The sequence below is a fragment of the Rhincodon typus genome, chromosome 6 (genome assembly GCF_021869965.1).
Source record: "Rhincodon typus isolate 14 chromosome 6, sRhiTyp1.1, whole genome shotgun sequence".
Lineage (NCBI taxonomy): Eukaryota > Metazoa > Chordata > Chondrichthyes > Orectolobiformes > Rhincodontidae > Rhincodon > Rhincodon typus.
Window position 1 is genome coordinate 58,850,637 of NC_063337.1, and position 26,443 is coordinate 58,877,079.

The 26,443-nt window shown below is 41.7% G+C and overlaps 1 protein-coding gene across 1 annotated transcript in view; it reads right to left on the minus strand.

Moving 5' to 3' along the window:
- The window catches only part of grm5b (glutamate receptor, metabotropic 5b), a 488,213-nt gene that overhangs the window by 122,445 nt on the left and 339,325 nt on the right, over positions 1-26,443 (minus strand). Inside the window, exon 3 of the mRNA XM_048598053.1 lies at positions 20,170-20,405. Coding sequence (XP_048454010.1) covers positions 20,170-20,405 — 236 coding nt within the window. The remainder of the gene's footprint in view (positions 1-20,169; positions 20,406-26,443) is intronic.

Below are 26,443 nucleotides of genomic sequence, written 5' to 3' on the forward strand. Positions count from 1 at the left end.
CAAAGAATGTAAAGTCAAAAGCACCGTTAGAGTTCAAAGTTCTGTAGAAACTAAACATTGAAACAACACCAAAAGGTCTGTGCACATGAACAGAATGTTTTCAATATAAACTGAAAGCCAGTTATGCTAAAAGAACAAAGGAAGAATGTGAAAATTTGCCTTTCAGGAACAAAAAGCTAAAATAGAGAACGAAACAAGGGAGGTGTCCTGGTGCATTGGGAAACTGCTTTCCATATTTCCGAATGCAAAGGCCTGAAGTTTACAATGAACCCCAAGGAATCATCCAATCCAGTGTTGGCAATCATCACAAAGGTGTTCAGGACAGTATGCAAAAGATGTGCAAAATGCCCATATGACATGGTTTGTCTCCCCATTACTTAGCTGGAGCATCTAAGCGACTGCACAGAAACTGTTTTGGATTTGGCACCAAAGCAAAGACCATAGTAAAAAAAAGATTGCTTGCCACTCAACTCCTACATCCCCATTACCTGATCCTTGTGTTCTTGCCCACTTCTCCAAATAACCTGGACCAGATCAAGAATCAATTACTAGCACTCAACATTAGGACGATGATGTCAATGCACCATCAGCATTCAGCCCAAAAAAGTTATGTAAAGCATCTAATCTTAGCTGACTCAACTCGGTTATTGAATTCAATGCACGATGCATACGTAGTCACGGCAGGGTTCCACAGTGGGGAGTTTTGTTGGTCCAAAGACATACTGCAGAAATTTAAGAAGAGACCAGTGGGGGCTACATTTAAGTCTATAGAAAATAAAAATAGGAGTGCTATATGCTGGGCATTATATTCCACATTGCCTATTTTACTCTATCACAAAAGTTAAAATGATCACTGAGGCCTTTTATTGCTGTACACCCACTATGATACGTTAATGATGACATCATCTTTAATGTTTTTGCTTCTACTGAGACAAATACCATGAGGCCTACCAGAGCAGGCATTATGGAGTTTATGATTAGAATTTTCAAATATTAACTCATAACCACTGTTACAGAGCATTACACAGAACACACAACAATTACATTCACCAGTTATGTAACAGTTCAAAAGGAATAACAGAACTCTTGCTCTAAATGGGAAGTAATAATGTAACTTAAGTAAATGACTACTCTTAAAAATTAGAATAGCTGTTAATTCTTCCTGGAATTACATTAGACCACACAAAATTAATGTACGATATCTTCTTCACAGACAACTATCTCCACTCATCTGTTTCAGAATAAAAATATACAAGTTTGTTCTCAATGGATGTAAATTTAAAATCCAATTCTGCATCTGCATTTGACGGAACTTATTGACAATAATTCCTGTTTGCGAAAACAGAAGCAAGTACCCTTCCCATTTTACAACTGATAAACTCTCACTTGAATACACTTGGCATCAATTTAGTGTCTCCTCATTAATTGTACAGGGAATTATGGATATTGTTGTGTGTATCTAATTCGTATGTTTGAGAATATAATTCTTAGTTTTAAGAATTAAAATTTTAGGATGAACATTAAAGCATTAAGTATAACTGGAAATAATTGGATAAAAAAATTAACATGCAACCCAAACAAGCCTGGGTTTTTCATGCTTAAATACTGACCCGTGTTTATTTTATAAGTTCAGAGTTGATAGTAAGCAAAACTTAAACAATGTGCGGCCATCTCTGGATCTCTTCAAGGACCCAGAGAGTCTGGAAGGATGGCAATTGCATCTAACATATTCATTTGAGTTATAGAATCAAAGAGCCGTGTTGAAGGTAAAATAATTTTTTTCATTTGTGTGAGAGAATATTCCAAAGGATGGCATATCTTGATGGAGATGGGATGCAGTGGTAGAAGGACCTTTTGTTTAACTTTATATCTGTTTGCTAACAGAAGAAAACTAGTTCTGTTGTCAAAGCAGCAATCTGAGCAGCCTGTCTTAACCTCTGCAAAGCTGTAAGAATTGTATTTCATAGAACCACTGGGAAGAGGAAGAGGAAGGCTCCCAATTTTCATTCCTGATTGGGTATTCAGAGGCAGGATAAATCCCAACTCGGAAAATCAGTGGGCAAGAGGGTTCATTGCCTTGAAGTTCTCAGAATTGGCTCTGGAGCCCATGGACTCCCATGGCATTATACAGTCATAGGCCTGTACAGCATGGAAACGGACCCTTCATTTCAACTCGTCCATGCTGACCAGATATCATAAATTAATCTAGTCCCATTTTCCAGCATTTGGCCCATATCCATCTAAACCCTTCCAGTCATGATACCCATCCAGATGCCTTTTAAATGTTATAATTGTACCCGTCTCCATCACTTCCTCTGGCAGCTTATTCCATACACACACCACCCTCTGTGTGAAAACATTGCCCCTCAGCTCCCTTTCAAATCTTTCCCCTCTCACCTTAAACCTATGCCCTCTAGTTTTGGACTCCCCTACCATGGGGAAAAGACCTTAACTATTTACCTGACCTACACCCTTCATGGTTTTATAAACTTCTATAAGGTCACCCCTCAGCCTCCAGTACTCCAGGGAAAATAGTCCCAGACTATTCAGCATATCCCTATAGCTTAAACCCTCCAATCCTGGCAACATCCTTTTAAGTCTTTTCTGAGACCTTTCAAATTTCACAGCATCCTTCCTATAGCGGGGAGACCAGATCTAAATGCAGTATTCTAAAAGTGGCCTAACCTATGTCTTATACAGCCGTACATGGTCGCCCACTTCTATACTCAATGCACTAATCAATAAAGGCAAGCATACCAAATGCCTTCCTCACTATCCTGTCTACCTGTTACTCCACTTTCAAGGAACAATGAACCAGCTCTCCAAGGTCACTTTGTTCAGCAACACTCCCCAGGACCTTACCATTAAGTCCTTTCCAAAATGCAGCACCTCACATTTATCTAAATTAAACTCCATGTGCCACTCCTCGGCTCACCAGTCCATCTGATCAAGGTCCTCTTGTAGTCTGAGGTAACTTTCTTGGCTGTCATGAAATCAACAATTTTGGTGTCATCTGCAAACTAACTAACTATACCTCCTATGTTCACATTTAAATCATTGATAGAAATGATGAAAAGCAGTGCACCCACCACCAATCCTTGTGACATATTGCTGGTCATAGGTCTCCAGTCTGAAAAGCAAGCCTCCACCACCACTCTCTGCCTCCCAACTTTGAGCCAGTTCTGTATCCAAATAGCTAGTTCTCCCTGTATTCCATGTGATCAAAGCTTGCTAACCAGTCTACTATGCGGAACCTTGTCGAATGCCTTACTGGACTCCATATAGATCACGTCCACCGCTCTGCCTTCATCGATACTTTTTGTTATTTCTTCAAAAACCTCAATGAGGTTGTAGACTTGCTCACCAAGCTTGTGTGTGTGGGGTTGCAAACGTTTCATCACCCTGCTAGGTAACATCGGCAGTGCGCCTCCGGTGAAGCGGCGGTTTTCTGTCCCCCTTGTTATTTATATGCCTCAGTTTGCTGGTGTGATTAGTATTATTTCCGGTTTTGTTTCTCAGTGCCTGGTACACAGGATCTAATTTAATGTGTTTGTTTATGGAGTTCCGGTTGGAATACCTGGCCTCCAGGAATTCCTTGGTGTGTCTCTGTTTGGCTTGTGTGATTATCGATGTGTTGTCCCAGTCGAATTAGTGTCCCTCGTTGTCCGTGTGCAGTGAGACAAGTGAGAATTGGTCATGTCTCTTGGTGGCTACTTGGTTTTCATGTATCTGTATAGTCAATTTTCTTCCGGTTTGCCTATGTAGTGTTTTTCACAGTCCTTGCATGGTATTTTGTATATTACCCCAGTTTTAACACAGCTGGAGGAACACAGCAGGTCAGGCAGCATCAGAGGAGCAGGAACGCTGATGTTTCGGTTCGTGACCCTTCTTCAAAAATGGGGGAGGGGGAAGGGAGCTCTGAAATAAATAGAAAGAGGAGGGGTGGGACTAGGGAAGGTGGGTGGGATGGTGATAGGTGAGTGCAGGAAGGCAGTGGTGGGGATTGGTCAGTGAGGTGGGAGGAGCTATAGGTAGGAGAGGAGATGGACAGGTTGTGTCAGGTCAAGGAGGTAAGGATGAGAGGGAGAGTTGGTCATGGGATGAGGCTGGGGGTGGGGAGATTTTGAAACTGGTAAAGCCCACATTGAGGACATTGGGTTGTAGGCTCCGAAGTTGGAATATGAGGTGCTGCAGTTTCCGGATGGCATCATTGTGACACTGGAGGAGGCCCAGGGTGGACATGTCATCCAGGGAGCAAGAGGGGGAGTTGAAGTGGTTCGCGGCTGGAAGGTGTCGTTTGTCATGAACAGAGCACAGGTGCTCTACAAAGTGATCTCCAAGCCTCCACTTGGTTTCACCAATGTAGAGGAGGCCACATCGGGAGCAGCGGATGCAGTAAACCACGTTAGCGGATGTGCAGGTGAACATCTGTCTGATGTGGAAGGTTTTTTTTGGTCCCTTGGATGGAGGTGAGGGGGGAGGTGTAGGGGCAGGTGTAGCACTTCCTGCGGTTGCAGGGAAAAGTGCCGGGGATGGTGGGGCTGGTGGGGAATATGGAGCGGACAAGGGAGTCACGGAGAGAGTGGTCCCTCCGGAAGGCAGATAGGGGTGGGGAGGGAAATAGATCCTTGGTTGTGGGGTTAGATTGCAAATGACGGAGAATGATACGTTGAATCTGGAGGTTAGTGGGGTAATACATGAGGACAAGGGGGATTCTGTCTTTGTTTTTGTTGTAGGGAGGGGATGTGAGGGCAGAGGTGTGGGAAACGCAAGAGATGCGGTCGAGAGCATTTTCGACCACTGAAGCAGGGAAAGTTGCGGTCCTTGAAATACGAGGACATCTGGGATGTTCGGGAGTGGAAGCCCCCATCTTGGGAGCAGACGCAGCGGAGGAATTGGGAGTAGGGGATCGCATTCTTGCAGGAAGATGGGTGAGAGGAGGTGTAGTCCAAGTAGCTGTGGGAGTCGGTGGGCTTGAAATAAATATCAGTTTTGAGGTGGTCACCAGTGTTGGAGACAGAGAGGTCCAGGAAGGAGAGAGAGGTATCAGAGATGGTCCAGGTGAATTTTAGGTTGTGTTGAAAAGTGTTAGTGAAGTTGATAAACTGTTCAAGCTCCTCGTGGGAGCATGAAGCAGCGCTGATACAGTCATTGATGTAGCAGAGGAAGAGGTGGGGGATAGGGCCAGTGTAGCTGCGGAAGAGGGACTGTTCCACGTATCCTACAAAAAGGCAGGCATAGCTTGGACTCATGTGGGTTCCCATGGCCACCCACTTAGTTTGTAGGAAGTGGGAGGAGTTGAAGGAGAAGTTGTTCAGGATAAGGACGAGTTCAGTTAAGCAGATAAGGGTGTCGGTGGAGGGGGACTAGTTGGGCCTGCAGGAGAGGAAGAAGCGGAGGGCTTTTAGGCCATCTTCGTGGGGAATGCAAGTGTATAGGGATTAGATGTCCACAGTGAAGTTGAGGTGTTGGGGGCCAAGGAACTGGAAGACTTGGAGGAGGTGGAGGGAGTAGGTGGTTTCTCAGACGTAGGTGGGGAGTTCCTGGACCAGTGGGGAGTTCCTGGACCAGGGGGGAGTAAATGGAGTCGAGATAAGTGGAGATAGATTCAGTGGGGCAGGAGCGGGCAGAGACAATGGGTCGGCCAGGGCAGTCAGGGTTGTGGAATTTGGGAAGGAGGTAGAAGCACAGCTCAAGAGACATCAGTAAGACAGACTAATAAAACAAATGAGGCCAGAGGGATCCAACACACCCTGATTCTACGGACTTGCCTAGATACACAACTGGGGGTCCCTTCAGACCCATTGTCTAACTACCAGGTACACCAACATATAGATTTGCCAAAAAACTACAACAGAAAGTGAAATACTTTAGTGGACAACACTACCAACGCCATCCATTCATCCCAAGAATTCCTCAACATCATCAAGGATACCAGGATAGAAGAGGACAAGATGATGATATCCTTCGATATAACAGCACTATTTATATCCATAAACATCGACCTAGCCAAAGAGACAATTGCCACACTACTGGATGAATCAAGTAATCAGGCAACCCAGGACACTGACAACATCAATAAGGACACCACCATGAAACTGCTAGATTTGTGCCTCACAACCCACTTCACCTTCAACAACAACATACACAAACAAATCAACGAAACACCAATGGGGTCCCCATTATCAGAACTGATTACAGAAGCAGTAATGCAAAGATTAGAACGGATAGCACTTCCTACTATACAACCTGAACTTTGGGTCCGATACGTAAATGACACCTTTGTGGTTATTAAACGCACTAAACTGGAAGAAACCCACCGACACATAAACAATGTCCTTACCGGGATAGAATTCACAAAAGAAGAAGAAGAGAACAACAACCAACTACCCTTACTGGACATAACGGTAGAACGCAAAAACAACGGGGAACTCCAGACTAGCATATATAGAAAGACCACACATACGGACCATATAGTCAATTACACCAGTATCCACACAATGCCCACAAGTGGAGCTGCATCAGGATACTATTTAAGTGAGCCACAACACATTGCAGAAAACCGCAACTACTCAAAGCAGAACAGGAATACTTCTATAGAGTCTTCAAACGAAATTGATACCCAAAAAACACAATCCGCCGATTCCTCCAAGACAGACCGGAACAGGAAGACACAACACGACCAGAATAACTTATCACCCTACCGTACATCAAGGACATTTCAGAGATGACCACAAAACTACTCAGACCCCTAGGTATCAGAGCTGCCCACAAACCAACAACCACGCTACAACAGCGACTGACAAACTTAAAGGATCCCGTACCCAAAACCGACAAAGCTGGGGTAATGTACAAAATACCATGCAAGGACGATGAGAAACACTACACATCAATAATCGCACAAGCCAAACAGAGACACACCAGGAATTCCTGGTGGTCTGGTATTCCAACATTCCATCAACAAACACATTGAATTGGATCCTGTGTACAAACCACTGAGAAACAAAACCGGAAGTAATACCAATCACACCAGCAAACCAAGGCATTTAAATAATAAGCGGGACAGAACACCAAAGCTTCACTGGAGGTGCACTGACAATGTTACCTAGCAGGATGACAAAACGTTTGCAATCAAACCACCGGCTTGGCGAGCAAGTCTACAACCTCATCCACAACCCGAGCGACAAATCTTCTCAAAAACTTTAAACTGAATCAAATTAGTGAGATACCATTTTCCATGCACAAAGTCATGTTGACTACCCCTAATCAGACTTTGCCTTTCCAAATACATGTAAATATTGTCCCTCAGGATTTCCTCCAACAACTTGCCCACCACTGATGTCAGGCTCACACTCTATAGTGCCCTGGCTTTTCCTTACCATTTTTTGTAAATAATGGTACCACATTAGCCAACCTCCAGTTTTCTGGCACCTCGTCTGTGGCTATTGATGATACAAATACCTCAGCAAGGGGCCAAAATCACTTACCATGCTTACCATAGCATTTTAGGGTGCACCTGATCAGGTTCCAGGGATTTACCCACCTTTATGTGTTTTAAGACATTCAGCACCTCCTTCTCTGCAATATGGACATTTTTCAAAATGTTGCTATTTATTTTCCCAAGTTCTCTAGCTTCCAAATGTTTCTCCACAGTAAACACCAATGCAAAATATTTATTTAGCATCTCTCCCATCTTCTGCAGTTTCACACAGAGGCGCCCTTGGTGATCGTTAAGGGGTGCTATTCCTTTCTTAGTTACATTTTTATCTTTGATGTATTTGTAGAATCTCTTTGGATTCTCCTTAACTCTATTTGCCAAAACTATCTCATGTTCCCTTTTTGCCCTCTTGTTTTCCCTCTTAAGTATACTTCTACTGCCTTTATACTCTTCTAGCGATTCACTCAATCCTGCTGTCTACACCAGACATACACTTTCTTTCTTATCTTGACCAAAACCTCAATTTCTCTAGTCATCCAGCATTCCCTATACTTAACAGCCTTACCCTTTACCCCAACAGGAACATACTGTCTCTGGACTCTCGTTATCTCATTTTTGAAGGCCTCCCACTTCCTAGCTGCCCCTTTACCTGTGAACATCTGCCCCCGGTTAACTTTTAAAAGTTATTTCCTCAAACCATCAAAATTGGCCTTTCTCCAATGTAGAACTTTAACTTTTAGATCCAGTCTATCCTTTTCCATTACTATTTTGAAACTAATAGAAATACGGTCACTGGCCCCAAAATGCTCTCCTACTGATACCTCAGTCACCCACGCTACCTTTTCTCCCCCAAGAGTAGGTCAAGTTTTGCTCCTTCTTTAGTAGGTACTTCCACAAACTTAATCAGAAAATGTTCTTGTACACACTTAACAAATTCCTCTCCATCTGACCCCTTAACACTATGGCAGCCCGAGTCTGTGTTTGGAAAGTTAAAATCTCCTACTATAACCACCCTATTATCCTTACAGATAACTGAGATCTTCTTATAAATTTGCTTCCCAATTTCTCACTGACTATTGCGGGTGGGGGGCTCTATAGTACAATCCCATTAAGATGATCATCCCTTCCTTATCTCTCAGTTCCACCCAAATAACTTCTCTGGACGTACTCCCAAGAATATCTTCCCTAAGTACAGCCATAGAGTTATTCCTGATCAAAAAATGCCACTCCCCCTCCTCTCTTGTGCCCCTTTCTATCCTTCCTACAGCATCCATACCCTGGAACATTGAGCTGCTAGTCCTGTCCATCCCTGAGCCATGTTTCTGCAATCGCTGTGATAGCCCAGTCCCATGTTCCCAACCATGCCCTGAGTTCATCTGCCTTACCTGTTCGGCCTCTTGCATTGAAATAAATGCAATTTAATTTATCAGGCCTACCTCGTTCTCTGCTTTTTTCCTACCTGCCCTGGCTTTTTGATTCACTCCTTTTCCCAATTGCACCAGTCTCAGGCTGACCTCTTTTCTCACTATATCCCTGGGTTCCACCTCCACCTCCCTCACTCCCACCCCTCTTACTAGTTTAAATCCTCCTGAGCAGCTCTAGCAAATCTCTCCGCCTGGATATTAGCCCCCTTCCAATTCAGGTGCACTCCGTCCTTCTTATACAGTTATACTTCTACCCCAGAAGAGATTCCAATGATCCAAAAAACAGAATCCTTCTCCCCTACACCAGCTCCTCAGCCACGCATCAATCTACTCTATCCTCCTATTCCTACTCTTACTAGCTCATGGCACCAGGAGTAATCCAGATATTACTACCCTTGAGGACCTCCTTTATAAATTCCTGCCTAATTTCCTATATTGTGTCCTCAGAACCTCATCCTTTTCTCTTCCTATTTCATTAGTTCCAATGTGTACAATGACCTCCTCCTGGTTCCTCTCCCCTTTGAGAATATTCTGCACCCTTTCTGAGATATCCTTGATCCTGGCACCAGGGAGGTAATAAACCATTCTGATGTCTCATTGTTGGCCGCAGAAACGTTTATCTGTGCCTCTGACTAGACAGTCCCCTATCACAATTGATCACTTAGAACCTGATGTACTCCTTGGTACAGTAGAGTTAGTCTGATTACCAGAAAATTGGCTTTCGGTGCTACATTCCCCTGAGACTCCAAAGGAAATCTCCTGCTGATTGTAATGTACCTTCTTTACTCACGTCCCTGCTCAACTGTGAATCAGTGTTCCTCCATATGGAGCATCATCTGAAGGAAGCACTAAGGGTTGTCAGGCCACAATGTACACAGGGTGGGGGACTTCAATTTCTATCACCAAGACTATCTAGGCAGCACCACTGCTGTTCAAATCCTAAAGGACATAGCTACTAAACTGAATCTGTCATAGGTGGTGAAGGAATCAACAGGAAGGAAAAAGTTGATCTTTATCATTACCAATCTGCCTGCTTTGGTACACCTTTCCATGACAACATCTGTAGGAATGGCCACTACCCAGTCGTGGAGATGAATCTCACTTTCATATTGAAGATATCTCCATTGTCTTGTGTGGCTCTACCACTATGTTAAAGGGGACAGATTTCAAACAGATCTAGCAACTCAAGATTAGGCATCCATGAGGTGTAGATAGGCCACCAACAGCAGCAGAATTTTACTCAAACATAATCTGCAATCTCAAGGGCCTACATATTCTACACCATTATAATTAAGTCAGGGGTCAATGCAGGTTCAATCGAGTGTGCTGAGGGGCATGCTAGGAGCAGCACCAGACATACCCAAAAATGAGGTGAAGCTCTAAAACAGGACTATGTGTGTCAAACAACATAAGCAGCAAGTGATAGACAGAGGTAAATGGCTCCACAACCAATGGATCAAATCCACATTCTATAGTCCTGTCACATCCAGTTGTGAATGTTGGTGAATAATTAGACAACTCATTGGAGTAAGAAGCTTCGCATTTATACTGATCCTCAATAGTTGGGGCAGGGGTGGGGGTGGTGGGGAGTGGTGGCAGCACGTTATTGAAAAAGGTAAGACTGAAGCATTTTCAAGAATCTTCAACCAGACACCCCAGGCAAATGATCCATTTTGGTCTCATTTAGAGGTCCCAGCATCACAGATGTGAGCTTTCAACTATTCTAATTCATTCCATTTGATTACAAGAAGCAGTTGAAGGCAGTGGATACTGCAAAGGCTATGGGCTCTGACAACATTCTAGCAATAGTGCTTAAAATGTGTACTCCAGAACTTGTTGCACTACTAGTCAAACTATTCCTGTAGCATTTTTTTTTTGTTTATTCATTTTGTGGCATGTGGGCGTTGCTTGCTGGCCAGCGTTTATTGTCGTCCTTAGTTACCCTTGAGAAGGTGTTGGTGAGTGATTGGTACAACTGAATGGCTTGCTAGGCCATTTCAGAGGGCAAATGAGAGTCAACCGTATTGGTATGGGTCTAGAATCACATGTAGGCCAGACCAAGTGAGGATGGCAGATTTCCTTCCCTGAAGAACATCAGCGAATAGGTTTTTCTGACAATCGACAGTGATTTCATAGTCATCAGTAATTCCTAATTCCAGTTTTTTTTGTATTAAATTCAAATTCCACCATCTGCCCTGGCAGGATTTGAACCTGGGTCCTCAGAACATTGGCTGGGTCTCTGGATTAATAGTTTGGCAATAATAACAGTGGGCATTGCCTTCCCCTATACTACACCCCTATATCTCCCTGAATGTGAAAAATTGCCCAGTTATGTCCTGCACACAAAAACCAGGACAAAACCAACTCGTCAGTCACTGTCCCATCCGTCAAATTTCCATCAGAGATGAGGTGAGTGTAGAACAACTAGTTGTAGTTGCTGGAGGTCATTCATCTTAACGCCAGGACATGTTTGCAGGAGTTCCACAAGGTCATTTCAGTGGTCTTATCATGTTTAGCTGCTTCATCAATTACTTTCTCTCCATAAGGTCAAATGTAGAGATCTTTACTTATGTTTGCACAATATTCAGCACCCTTCTTTCCTTATTCCTCAGATAGTGGAGTAGTCCATGTCCAAATACAGCAAGATCAGCTAAATAATGATCATCTTCAAAAGAGAATCTAATCATAATTTTAACTTTTCAATTCCTTCCTCAAACTATTATTATCATTCTGTAGTTGATCACTTAACTTGATCAGTCAATAGTTCACAGTGATCTTTGAGCTCCTAAATATTTTAGTAAAAGAGATGCCTTTTCTCCTAACAAGGTGTCTTTTTGAGTCTCAGTTGTGTAAGAACTCTGGTTGTCTCAGCACAGGATTTGTGGAATTTTGCTGTAAACTTTCCTTTCTCAGTTGTGCATTCCTGCTTTTCTCTAAGCACTTTCCTATGGATTGTTAGCAACTCTGCCTGTTTATGAAGCAGTTGTGTGAACTGCACTCTATAACTTTACCATCCTTTTGAACTGCTGTCTAGTGAATGAAAGACTTGAAGACATTTGTTTTCCTTTATTGCCTTGCAAGCAACTGTTTTACCTAAAATACTGTTCCTTATCATTCTCTGAGGCTTGGTAGTGCTTTGTGCCTGCTGATGGCTGGGCTTGTTCTGCAGCTGTCACTTTTAGGTAAGTAGGCTTCTTCAACGCTTGCTGTCATTTAACATGGTCAAATTCCATTTGTTGCTTGACATTCAGCTTTTATTTTTAAGGTTTTGCTCAGGTCTAAAAGATCTGGGGCTTCTTTACCTCAAGATCCGTAAGAGCCTCCAAAGCTTGCTGAGGAGTTTTACTTGTAAACTTTAGCTGACTTTTATACAAATGAATGATCTTTGAGTGTTCATTCTTATCTTAATCTGATTTTGATTTAGTTTTCTTCTTTTTCCCAAACTGCTTCTCACCACCTGCTTGCAGACTAGTATCAGCTAGCTGTAATAAATTGACGAATAATACTTAAAGAGGTGACAGTGGATAGGCAGCGACAAACATTTAAAGAATTGTTCATTTATGTCTGGCACAAAAGTAAAGCAAGAAATGTGGCTCAACCACGGCTAACAAGGTAAATTAGAGAAAGTACTGGATCCAAGGAAGCAGCAAATCTGAAATCTGGGAATGGTTTAGATTTCACTAGAAGAGGACAAAGGGATTGATTGGGGCAGTGGGGTTCCAAAATAGAGTACAAGAATAAGCTTGCAGGGAGCATATTAACTGATTGTAAAAGCTTCTAATGGTATATGAAAGAAAGATAAGTGAAGAAAATACAGGTCCCCTAAAGTTAGAAACAGGGAGAGTTATAATGGGGAACAAAGAGATGGCAGACCAATTAATTAAATATTTTGGTTCTGTCTTCACAAAAGGGAACACAAGTAACATGCCAAAAATTTGGGGAACATGGGATCTAGTGAGAAGGAGAAACTGAAGGAGAAAGACATTAGTGGGGAAATGGTCTTGGGGAAATTGATGGGATTAAAGGCTGATAATTTCCCAGTTTCCAATAAACTCCATCCCAGAGAACTTAATGAAGAGTCCCTACAAATGGTGTATTCACTGATGATCATCTTTCAAGTTTGTATAGACTCAGGCACAGTTCCTCTGGATTGGAGAGTAGCCAATATAACATCACTATTTGAGAAAAAGTAGAGAGAAAACAGGGGATTATGGGCCTGTTATCCTAACAGTGGGTAGGGGGAAAATGCTAGAGACCATTATAAAAGATCTAATAGCAGGGCACTTGGAAAACAGTGACAGGATTGGAGAGAGTCAGGAAGAATTTATCAAATAGAAATTATGCTTGACAAATCTACTGGAGGTTTTCAAGGATGTGACTAATGCAGCTCTGTGGTACAATGGAGAATATGTTGGACTTCAATAGCAATGGGTAAAAGGTGCTATTCAATGTGGGTTTGAATCCTACCAGAGTCAAATTGACGGGAAGATGGTGGTGCAGTGGTAATATCACTGGACTAGTAAATCAGAACCTTTAGATCATATTCTGGGAATATGGTTTTGAATCCTGCCATGACAGATGGTGAAGTTTGAATTCAATTTTGGGATCTGTGATAAGCTGGTAAGATGGATGCAGAACTGGCTTAGTCATAGAAGACAGGGAGTAGCAGTGGAAGGGTGTTTTTTTTTTTCTGGAGATCTGTGACCAGTGGTATTCCACAGGGATCAGTGCAAGGATTTGGAGGAGAATGTGGGTGGTCTGATTAGTCAGTTTGCGGATGACACAAAGATTGAATAGCTGCAGATAGTGAGGAGGATTGCCAAAGGATACAGCAGGATCTAGATAACCTGGAGACTTGGGCAGAAAAATGACTGATGGAGTTTAATCCAGACAAATACAAAGTGATGCATTTTGCAAGATCTGATACAGGAGGGAAGGATATAGTGAATGGCAGAACCTCTGTAGCATCAACATACAGAGGAGTCTAGGCATACAGGTCTAAAGTTCCCTGAAAGTGGCAACACAAGTGGGTAGGGTGGCAAAGAAGGCATGTGACATACTTGCCTTCCTCAGTCAGGGCATAGTGTAAGTAACACTGCAGCTGTATAGAACTTTAGTTTGGCCACTTCTGGAATATTGTGTACAATTCTGGTTGCCACACTACCCGAAGGATGTGGAGATTTTGGAGATGGTACAGAAATAGTTTACCTGGATGTTGCCTGGTTTGGAGTTATTAGCTACGAGGAGAGATTAGACAAACTTGCTTTGTCTTCACTTGAAAGTAAAAGGATGAGAGGCTACTTGATATAAGTTTACAAAATTGAGAGGCATAGATAGAATGGATAGTCGGAATCTTTTTCCCAGGATAGAAATGACAGTTATGAAGGAACATAGGTTTGAGGGAAAATGGGATAAGTTTAAAGCAGATGTGAGAGGCAAAGTTTTTAACACAGAGGATGGTAAGTGCCTGGAATGCACTTCCAGAGGAGATGGTAGAGGGACATACAAGCAATGTTTAAGAGGCATCTTAACAGATACATGAATAGGCAGGGAATGGAAAAATACAGACTGTATACAGACAAAAGATTTTTAGTTTAGAAAGGCATTGTGTGTGAGTGCAATCTTGGTAGGCCAAAGAGCCAGTTTCTGTCCAATACTGTTCTTTGATCTAGAGATGATAAGAAGGGGCTAGTGGATGTGGTTTACTTGGACTTTCATGAGTTTCAATAAGATTCCACATAAGAGATTAGCAAGCAAAATTAAAGCACATGAGATTCGGAGTAGTGTACTTACATTGTTTACAGACAGGAACAAAGAATAGGAATAAATGGGTTTTTTTCCAAGTGGGAGCCAGTGAATAGTAGGGTATTACAGGGATCAGTGCTTGAACACCGGAGCTGTTCACAATATATATTAATGGTTTAGATCAAGGAACTAAATATGATATCTCCAAGTTTGCAGATGACACAAAACTGGGTGGACTAGTGAGTCAATACAGTGTGGAGCTGGAGGAACACAGCAGGTTAGGCAGCATCAGAGCAGCAGTAAAGTCGATGTTTTGTGTTATACCCTTCACCAGTCCGATGAAGGGTGTAAACCTGAAACATGAACTTTACTGCTGTCTGATGCTGCCTGACCTGCTGTGTTCCTCCAGCTCCACACTGTATTGACTCTGACTCCAGCATCGGCCGTTCTTGTTATCTCTGGATGGACCAGTGAGCTGTGAGGAGGATACAGAGATACTTCAGTCCAATTTAGACAAATTGAGTAAATAATGAAGTATAAAGTGTATAGATGTGAGGTTATCCTCTTTGGTAGGAAAAACAGGAAGACAGGTTATCTGAATTGCAGTAGCTTTGGAAAGGAGGAGATGGAATAAGACCTGTGTACACTTGTATGCCAGTTAATGTAAGTAAACGTGCAGGCACCGCAACAGTGCAAAATATAAATCATATTTTGGCCTTCATAACAAGAGGAGCAGGGATACCTTGCTAAAATTGTACATGGCCTTGGTGAGGCAATGCCTGGAGTTTTGCATGCAGTTTTGGTCTCCTTATCTGAGGAAAGACATTCTAGCTATGGAGGAGTGCAATAAGGGTTATCAGATTGATAGATTGATTCTTAGGATGGCAAGACTGATGCATGAAGGGACACTTGATCAGTTAAGACTAATTTCACTCGAGTTTAGAAGAATGAGGAGGAATCTCATAGAAGCCTATGACATTCCAACAGCTCTAGACAGGGTAAATGCAGGAATAACGTTCCCGATCACCTGGGAGTCCAGAATCAAAGGTCATAGTCTAAGGATGCAGGGTAAGCCAATTAAGACTAAGATGAGAAGAAATCTCTTCACCCAGAAAATGGGGAATCTGTGGAATTGTGTGTCACAGAAAGTGGTTGAGACTAAAACTTTACGTCTTTTAAAGAAGGCACTAGATATAGTTCTTTGGGCTGAGGGGATCAAAGTTTATGGGGAGAAAACAGGAACAGCGTACTGAATTTGACGATCAGCCAAAATCATATTGAATGGAAAAAGGGTTTTTAGACTGAAAAGGCTGAATAGCCTATACCTACTCCTATTTTCTGTGTTTCCATGTTGCTATTTGCCAAATAGCTGCCAAACTCCTCTATACACCTTAACGTTAACTGCAGGTTTTGTGGCAGGCTTGCCAATGCATTAAGCAATTTGATGTGCATAACCATTCATGTTCTTCTGTAATCAATCCCATTTAAATACTCATCTGAGTTCTCTGCAGTTATGTGCAACCTTGCCCTCCAATGATGTACTACTTATTCTGTTAAACTATTGCTTCCTTACCCTTGCTGCAAAATATTCATGCCCCAGTCCTCAAAATGTGCAGCTCCAAATCTCTAATTTTTCCTTTTTATACAGTGTTATGATATGAGCTAGAGGTTGTGAATGAAAGTGACTGTACTGTGCCTTCATTATCACTCTTTTCTTGGTGATCTGTCACTGTGTGGCTAGGTTGCACCTCTTGTGTATCTGAAGGAAAATAAAGGATGAGTATGAAAAAGCAAGGAGAGTAAGAAAGTGATGCATGCTAACATTGACTGCAGCTTGTAAGTTTAACAGAGAGTGCGGGGAGGATGGAAATGGGATCTGAGAAATACAAGTATATATGAGGATACTGTCATCTTTGATGAATTTGTCAAGACCTTGTCAAGAATGGCCAGCATTCTGTCCTCCACGAAGGTTATGGTGGTGCAGGCATTCCTGGATTCACCACTTAACTCTTGCTGTCTTTGGTTGTGCACCACCTTGAGCAAGACAAGGAAATATACCAATAAGTGATGCGAAATTTGTTTGGATGGTGTAACCATTGTGGTTGAATAAATTAAAGGAGTGTCCCAGCTATGAAAAGAAGGTTTGAATCTCACCATGATGTGATGTGAAGTATATGAGGGTATGGAGAAGCATATGAACATTAGGTATGACTCTTGATTGATAGATGAATTGGTAGGTGAGTAGAAGATTGCTGAATTGAGTAGTGTCTGAGGCGACTGCTGCAAATTGTTTGAATATCACTTGAATTGCATTCACTGATCTTGAATACTAGCAAGATCAGTTAACTTCTTGTGTTACTCCATCCAGGTCCTTGGGCTTAACTCCAGGCATTGTCTTCCACTGCCATCTATTCCCATTGCATTTTGACTATGGGTCTGTGGATGTTTGGCATCCCTCCTCTCTTCTATCTGCTCTGCCAAAACCTGCAGCACAGTATTTGAAAGTCATGGGGTCTACTGTCTCTGTTATTCTGCAAACCCCCAGTCTCTCCCAGGTCCAATTCTTTTAAACTATGATTCCCAGATGCACCTTCTCTTTAAAAGATACAAACTAGGTCTATACAGTTCAAGCTAGTTGCAAATGGTACAAAAATGTTTAATTTTGGCCCCCTGTTCATATCACAATAACATTTCCCAGACTTTTCCTAATACCCTCCAATTTTTTTCTCTCCTAACTTCTATAGCCAACGAACAAGACGATTAACACTGCTACAAGCAGAAATCATTATTGTATGCTAGTCACATGAACTTGGCATTCCTATCAATTCTCTCCTCTTAGACAGCTCCTCGTGGGTGAGAATATCTTACTTTCACATTAGAAGTTAGTGAGTTGACTGAACAGTCCAATGCATAAGCTACAGTCTCTGTCTCTGTTAGGGGAGTAAGAGGATGAGGTGTGAGAGTGACCACTTGCTGCCTTCTCTATTAACACTTGACTTCAGTTTGCATCAGCAATGAGATTTGCAGATCCTTCCTTCGCAGATGCTTTCCCTCCACTTTGGGCCTTCATGGGCTAGATTTTCCCAGGTATCCTTGGTAATAATGCACCTTTTCAAGGAGGCTTTGAGGGTGTCCTTGAAGCACTTATTTTGCCCTCTTGGGGTTTGCTTGCCATGTCAAAGCTCCAGGCAGGCAATTTGTTTCATAAGGCCCAGGTAGACATGCAGACAACATGGACTGCTCAACAGACTTGGCCAAGAGTGATGCTAGGGATAAAAACCAAAAGAACTGCGGATGCTGTAAATCAGGAACAAAAACAAAGTTGCTTGAAAAGCTCAGTAGGTCTGGCAGCATCTGTGAAGAAAATATCAGTGTTAACATCTCGGGTCCGGTGACCCTTCCTCAGAACGGTGATGCTAGGGATGTTGACCTGAGTGAGCACACTGAAGCTAGCACACCATTCCTGCAAATGGTTGTGGCAGGTGGTCCTTCTTCAGGGTTTTGTGGTGCCTACTGCACATAGTCCATGTCTGTGAGCCATACAGTAGGATAACTTACTGCTCTGTAAACTGTGAGCTTGGTGCTGTGCTTGAGCAGTTGATGTATCAACAATCATATATTGTCACATATATATGTCACATTCTCTATGACCTTTTTCAGAGATTATCAAATTTAGCTTTCATTATCTTCCAGATGTAATGTTGAACCGCAGACCCACCTGCCCTCTCAAGGAAATGTAAATAATTCTTTGGCTGTACCTTACAGGAAAATAAATTGGTTCTATTGGTGTCCTGGTTATCAATGACAACCAATGACATCCCAAACAGATTAATTGGATATCTATCTTATTGTTGTTTTTTTAAGCACCTGCTGTGTGCAAATTGCCTGCCACGTTTGCCTTCTTATCAACAATCAGTGCAATTCTCAAATAATTAATTGGTTGTTAATATGCTTTGAGATATCCTAAGGACTTGACAGGTGCTACATGATTGCAAGTTTTTCAATTCTTTTCTCCATTCTCACCAAACTTAATACCCATTCATAGTACAGGCTGAGTGTACCACCTTTCTCCATCGATACAGTTCCAATACAAATGAATCCTAAGTCTTCATCAGTTTCCGTCTAAATGCAGGTCTGAATTTCAATTTTCACCACAGGTAATGTAAGTCGGCTGATCCTGAATCCACTACAATTGGAACTGGCATCAAACCTTGTGTTGTTGGCACCACTTTGATCTTTTGATTAATTTGGCCAAAAGCCCAGCAAACCAAAATTGCCATTTAACCAATCTAATAGTCAAACAATCTTATAGTGGCATACAGATTTTACAGCCCCTTTGAAAAGGGTAAGATTTTAAGGCCTCCCCTCTGGTCGAACTTGAAAGATTGTGACCAAAAAATAGTCAGGAATAACTTATAGATAACACATTGTGGAGCTGGAGGAACACAGCAGACCAGGCAGCATCAGAGGAGTAGGAAGTTGACGTTTCAGGTCGGGACCCTTCTTCAGAAATAGGGGTAGTACCTGGTTTGCTTCAGTATGTGGTCGAAGAGTTTCAGGGCCGAAGAGATTACCAGAGGGTTGCAGTGGGAGAGAGATCCACTGAGGTCTTTCTGGAGGGAGGATAATAACTTCTTCAAGGTGGGCATTCCGAGAAGAGGCTTCGCAGTGGGGTTATAACTCACTCAGACATAGTAAGAACTGCTGATTCTGAAGTCAGAGATAACACAGTATGGAGCTGGAGGAACACAGCAGGCCAGGCAGCATCAGAGGAGTAGGAAAGTTGACGTTTCAGTTGGGGACCTTTCTTCAGAAATGGGGAATAACTTATAACCACAACAGGAAAAGGGTGATGTCTGAGATACTCTCTGGCCACCTTGCCATTAGGTGGCCAACACATCCACTAATGTCAGGTGATGGTCCCTTTTAACACATATTTGGAATTCTATGACATATATAGGACCCAGTTGGAATTTTATGAAAGTACTAAATACAGTGTGCACTATACAGGCTGTGCCAGTATCAGTTAGCAGTCCAGCTGGAGAGGAACCCAACAGGTTAATTGTTATTTATTTTGCGGATCATGAGAAATGAGACCATCCAAGTTCCACAAAACTAGACTGAGCTGCTGTCACTCTGGCTCCATCTCTCCTGTATATCGTGTGTATGCTCCATACCTTGTCGCAAGCCTAGCCATCCAATATCATGGGCACTCAATTTGCCTTCAAGGTGCATATTTTCCCTCCTGCATTCCACTGCTAATGAATCCAGTCCTCAAAGACTGGCAGCCACCTGGTTGGAGAAAAGGTACCCCAAAATTTCTAGATTTGCCTTTTTTAAACTGATAAGTTAAAGAATAATATGACAATTAACTGAACCTAAAGCACAGTTGAAATGATTGTGTATAGTGTGTGTAAGAGGGGCATTTAATGAATAAATAATGAATATTAATTTTAATTTTAAGAAAAAATAAAGTTTGTAAATGCATGAAATCTAACACTCTGGGCTACATCTAATTTAGTGAAGAATGGCATAAAATTTAGCAGATCAGCTGTTTCTTACCATCACAAGTCCTGTTATATTCAAAATTTTCTTGTTGTTGATTTTCCAGCCTGCACTGAAATCTATGTTGCCAAAACTCCGGGAACCAGGGATTACTGAAGTGGGACTCTGGCCGCAGCTCAAGGTAGTAATCATCAAACCACGTTACATCAGGGGATTGGAGTTTGATTGTTATGCCTCCAGCTGCCTCTCGCTGGTAGCCATCTGTCACATCATACCTATCTGCCCAGCCATCACTGTAATGAAGAAGAGATAAATTAGTGTTAAAAGGTCATTAAAATGTGCATTCAAAGAGGTGTAAAAATAAAGATATGGCTTTTATTTACAAATATAATGCAAATAGACAAGCTGTTAATATTATACATAACAATGTAAATGAGTTTGTAGAACAGATTGAAATTAGCAGGTACGATGTTGTGGGTATCATAGAGACGTGGCTGCAAGGGGGTCTGGGCTGGGAACTAAATACCCAAGGATTCAATAGGACAAGCAGATGGACAGAAAATTAAATTGATAGGAAGAAGTGATATAAAGATGGAAGGTGTAGAATCTGTGTATTGAGTTAAGGAACCACAAATGAGAAAAGATCCTGATGACAGTTGTGCAGAAGCCTTCCAGCAGTAGTCGGAAAGTGGAGCAGAAAATAAATCAGGAGACAGAAGAAGCATGCAAAAAAGACATTATTACAATAATCATGGGTGTCATCAATATGCAGATGGACTGAGAAAAACAGGTTAGCAGTAAATCTCAAGAAAAAGAATTTGTGGAATGTCTACGAGATGGTTTTCTTGAGCAGCTTGTGGTGTAACCCACAAGGGAACAGACAGTTCTGGGTTTGATGATGCGTAATGAGGCAGACTTGATTAGGGAAATTTAAATGAAATAACCACTAGGGGGCAGTGACCATAATATGATGGAATTCACCCTGCAGTTTGAGAGGAAGAAGCTTGAATCAGGTCTAACGGTTTCACAATTGAGTATGGGTAACTACAAAGACATAAGGGAGAAGCTGGCCAGAGTTGATTGGAAGAGGAGCCTAGCTGGGAAGACAGTGGAGCAACAATGGCAGAAATTTCTTGGGTAATTTGGGAGGCACAGCAGAAATTCAGCCCAAGGAAGAAGAATCATACCAAGAGGAGGATGAGGCAATCGTGGCTAACAATAGAAGTCAGTGATAGCATAAAAGCAAAAGAAAAAGTATACAATGTGGGATAACAAGGTGTAGAGCTGGATGAACACAGCAGGCCAAGCAGCATCAGAGGAGCAGGAAAGCTGACGTTTCGGGCCTAGATCAATGTGGCAAAGGTTAGTGGGAATCTAGGGTACTAGGAAGCCTTTAAAAATCAGCAAAGGATAATAAAAAAAAGCAATAAATAGGGAGAAGATGAAATATGAGAGGAAGCTAGTAATATAATAGAAGATTGCAAGAGAATTTTTTAAGAGACCTAAGGTAAGAGAAAGGCAACAGTGAACATTGGACTGCTGGAAGATGAGGCTGGAGAAGGAGTAATGGAGAGCAAAGAAATGGTGGAAGAACAGAACAAATACTTTATATCGGTTTTCATAATGGAAAACACCAGAATCATACTAGAATTTCAAGAGAGTCAATCGCAGAGGTTAGTGTGGTGGCTAGCACTAGAAGAAGATGCTGGGGAAGCTGAAAGATTTGAAGGTGGATAAATCACCCGGAACAGATGGACTAAACCCCAAAGTTCTGAAGGAGATAGCTGAGGAGACTGTAGAGGTATTGGCACTGATCTTTCACGAATCACTGGAGTCAGGAAGTGTCCCAGACGACTGGAAAATGGCTAATGTAACACCCCTCTTTAAAAAGGGTGAAATGTAGAATCAGGAAACTATAGGTTGGTTAACCTGACTTTGGTCGTTGATAAGATTTTAAAGTTGATTATTAAGGATGAGATTGCGAAGCACTTGGAAGGGCATGGTAAAATAGGGTTGAGTCAGCATGGCTTCATCAAGGAGAGATCACGCCTGACAAATCTGTTGGACTTCTTTGAGGAAGTAATGACCAAGTTAGACAAAGGAGAGCCAGTGGACGTGATCTATCTGGATTTTCAAAAGACCTTTGACAAGGTGCCAAACAGGAGGCTACTAAACAAGATATTATATGATATTAGAGTCAAGGTACTGGCATGGATAGAGGATTGGCAGAAGACAGAGAATGGACATAAAGGGGTCTTTTTCAGAATGGCAACCAGTGCTAACTGAACTTACATGTTAACCTTCAGAGAATCCTGAATGAGGGATCCCAAGTCCCTTTGTGTTTCAGATTTCCAAAGCCTTTCCACATTAGGAAAATAGTTTACTCCTCTATTCTTCCAAAGAAAGTGCATAACCTCATGTTCTACAGGGATCTATGTCAGGACCACAACAATTCACGTTATACATTAATGATCTGGACAAAGGTACTGAGTTTTATTTTTATTCATTCATGGGGTGAGGGCGTCGCTGGCTAGGCAGCATTTATTGCCCATCCCAAATTGCCCAGAGGGCAGTTAAGAGTCAACCACATTGCTGCGGGTCTGGAGTCACATGTAGGCCAGACCAGGTAAGGATGGCAGTTTCCTTCCCTAAAGGACGTTACTGAACCAGATTGGTTTTTCCCTGACAATCGACAATGGATTCACTGTCATCATTAGACCTTTAATTCCAGATATTTATTGAATTCAAATTGATTTGAACCTGGGTCCCCAGAACATTATCTGAGTCTGTGGATTGACAGTTCAGCGATAATACCACTGTGCCATTGCCTCCCCCAGTGCATTGTTGCTATGTTTGCTGATGACACAAAGATAGGTGGAAGGACAGGTAGTGTTCAGGAAGAGGGGATGTTGCTGAAGGACTTTAATAGGCTGGGACAGTGGGCAAAGAAGAAGCAGATGGAATATAGTGTGGGAAAGCATGAGGTTATGCACTTTCTTTGGAAGAATAGAGGAGTAAACTATTTTCCTAATGTGGAAAGGCTTTGGAAATCTGAAACACAAAGGGACTTGGGATCCCTCATTCAGGATTCTCTGAAGGTTAACATGTAAGTTCAGTTAGCAGTTAGGAAGACAATTGCAATGTTACCATTCATTTCAGGAAGTCTAGAATACAAAAGCAGAAACGTACTGCCAAGACTATGTCAGGCCCTGGTCAGACTGTGTTTGGAATATTGTGAAGAGTTTTGGGCCCCATAACTAAGAAGGGATGTGCTGGCATTGGAGGAGATCCAGAGGAGGTTTACCAGTATGATCCTAGGGATGAGGAGCTTGTCATAGGAAGAGCATTTGAGGACTCTGGGTCTGTTTTCAATGGAATTTAGAAGGATGAGGGGATGGATCCGATTGAAATTTACAGAATACTGAGAGGCCCGGATAGGGTGAGCATTGAAAAGATATTTCGACTAGTAGGAGAGACTAGGACCCAAGGGCACAGCCTCAGAGTGAAGAGACAGTCCTTTAGAATGGAGGAGGAATTTCTTCACCAGAGTATGGTGAATCTGTGTAACTCATTGCCATAGAAGGTTGCGGAGGCTAATTATTGGAATGTATTTAATACAGAGATCGATACGTCCTTGATTGGTAAGGGGACCAAAGGTTATAGGGAGAAGGCAGGAGAATAGGGCTGAGAAACATATCAGCCATGTTTGAATGGCAGAGCAGACTTGATAAAGTGCATGGCCTGGTTCTGCTCCTATATATTGTGGTCTTATGATATTCACTATTAATTAATTACATTGACTTACATGGAAAATAGAGCACTGAACAATATCTTACATTTTGTAATAGATTCCTTCACCCCAACAGTGTAATATTCTCCTTGTACTTGTTAAGATATTGTTAAACATGTCTATGCCAGCCACTTTAACTACTCTTTGTAGCAATGAGTTTTAATTCAAAGCATTCTCACGACAAAGAATGTTTGCCTGATTTCTGTATTTGATTGATGGGAGACAATGTTATCTTTTTGGCTTAGAGCTCTGGTCTTTCCCACAGGTAGAAACATCTTCTACACATCTATACTGTAAACACATTCATGTTCTCCAACAAACTCCAACCCTCAGCTGCTAAAATAAAAGCAAGTACACTGGAAAACAGAACTACCAACAATGCATTCTTGAGCTATTCAATTAACGTGGCAGCATCTGTAGGTAAGAGAAACAAGAGTTAATGGGCAAGATTTTTGTGGAATTCTAGGACCTCTGTTGGCATTTAAAAACGGCAAATGGGATCTGGATCCAGAATGTCTGACCCTTTTCTGGTAGATCTCATTTTCATTGATAGAAGAAAAGAAGCAGGGCATAGGCACCAATTACAAATCAGCTGGACCATTTAAACCTAGTGCAATAGAATAAGCATGTGTGATTTTTCTTCTCCAGGAACTTCAATTCACAACATATGTTCCACAATGTTATTGCGGAGATGTAAATTATCTTGAAATGCAAGTAAGGTATGTAGAACTGTAAGGTATTTAGATTCTTTGTACTTTAAAGAATGGAAAACAAGACTATATATGTAAGAGTAAACTTAAATTTGTTCCAATAATTTCAATAGCTTTCTGTTAACTTAATATTAAGTGGTGTCCTTTATCACATTATTAATGCTTTTCACAACCTGGCGTTGTCACAGTTGGGAGTAGAGGAGGTAGTGGATTGCATGTTCACAGTTTGGCTATATAGAGGTAATAAAAGAATTAGCTATCTTTGATTCGAATTTTGGTTTTTATGAGACATTACTTGCTTCAGGAGATTCAATTGCTTTGGACGGGTTTTCAAGAATATTTCTTTCTTTTTATATGGTGAAGTAATAAATATTTAGAACATTTTTGTTTCATCTCAGGATGGCATCTGTGGTATGTCATGGTGGATACTGGATGAAAATGACATGAAGGGGTCACTGGATGAGGGCTAAAGGATGTAATATTTCACAAGATAAATGGAATTAGTCCCAGAGAAATAAGGAGTAGTTTTTTTTTAAATAGCCGGTTTCAGCAGTTAGCTGCCTCTGACCGCTGGAGGGCTTGACCCATCCCCAGAAACCACATCACTAGCCCCCATCAGAGCACTTTATCCTGAGGTAAGTGCACCAAGCTGGGTAATTTCCCAATTAGATCTGCCTACCTCAGTAGGGACATTCCAGCCCAACTTTTCAAGTCAAATATGACTCTTCTTCAAAAATAAACACAGGAAATGCTGGAGAAACTCAGCAGTCTGGTTGCACCATTGGAGAGGAACAGGGTTAGCATTGAGTCCAGTATGATATTTCTTCAGCAGAAGACTGGATTCAAAACCTTAACTGTATTTCTCTCTCCACAGCTCTGCTCAGACCTGCTGAGTTTCTCTGCATTTTCTGTGATGGTTAGAGATTTCCAGCATTAATTAGTTTAATTAACTTCCTCAGAACACTACTTCCAGCACATTCTATTTTAATTACCCATCAAGCTATTTAACTTGTATTTCAGTAAACTTTCTGAAGTTAAACAATTTGGGAAAATCAAATAAAATTGTTGTTGAACAAAAAACCTAAGTGATGAATATCTGAATTCAAATTAGGAATGCTGAATACGACACCAGACCAACTGGGATCAGATCTCCTGAACGGGCATTGGAATTAATCTTTGTCTTTCAGACCTTTATGGAAATTAATCTTTCAATTTACATATTTTTGCTTCACATCAGCATGCTTAAAATTATACTGTAGAAACCAAATGACTGTAGGATTTTTAAAAGAAACAAATGCATCCTTATGACATAAACATTTTTAAAAAATTAAAGTATCTTTCTCTCAAACAATAAACTGCTTGGGCAAAGGGAAATCAAGCACAACTACGGGAAAGCACTTCCTCTGAGTTTGGTACTCCGTCATCCTGATTGGGTTGATCCCCAGTTTTGTGTTGAAATAACTGATCAAATTAATGGCGGTTGTAGGTACATCTGGTAGCTCATTTCACAGGGGAATGGAAATGTTTACTAGAATTCATACCTTATTGTTAGAAATTTCAATTATGGTCATCCCATCATCCAAATTTGAATAGGCTCCTAGATTTGCCTATTTGGAATATACTTGGAGGCTAATTATTCAATCCTTTTTTCTATTCTGCTAAAACTTTCCATAAAGTGCCCAGAGTAATGTTTCTAAATAAAATGCTTTACATAAATGGGTGTTGATTTTGTTACTGTGGAAAGCTAGGTTGGCAGAGTTAACACAGTGTGTAGCTGGAGGAGCACAGCAGGGCCAGGCAGCATCAGAGGAGCAGGAAAGTTGACATTTCG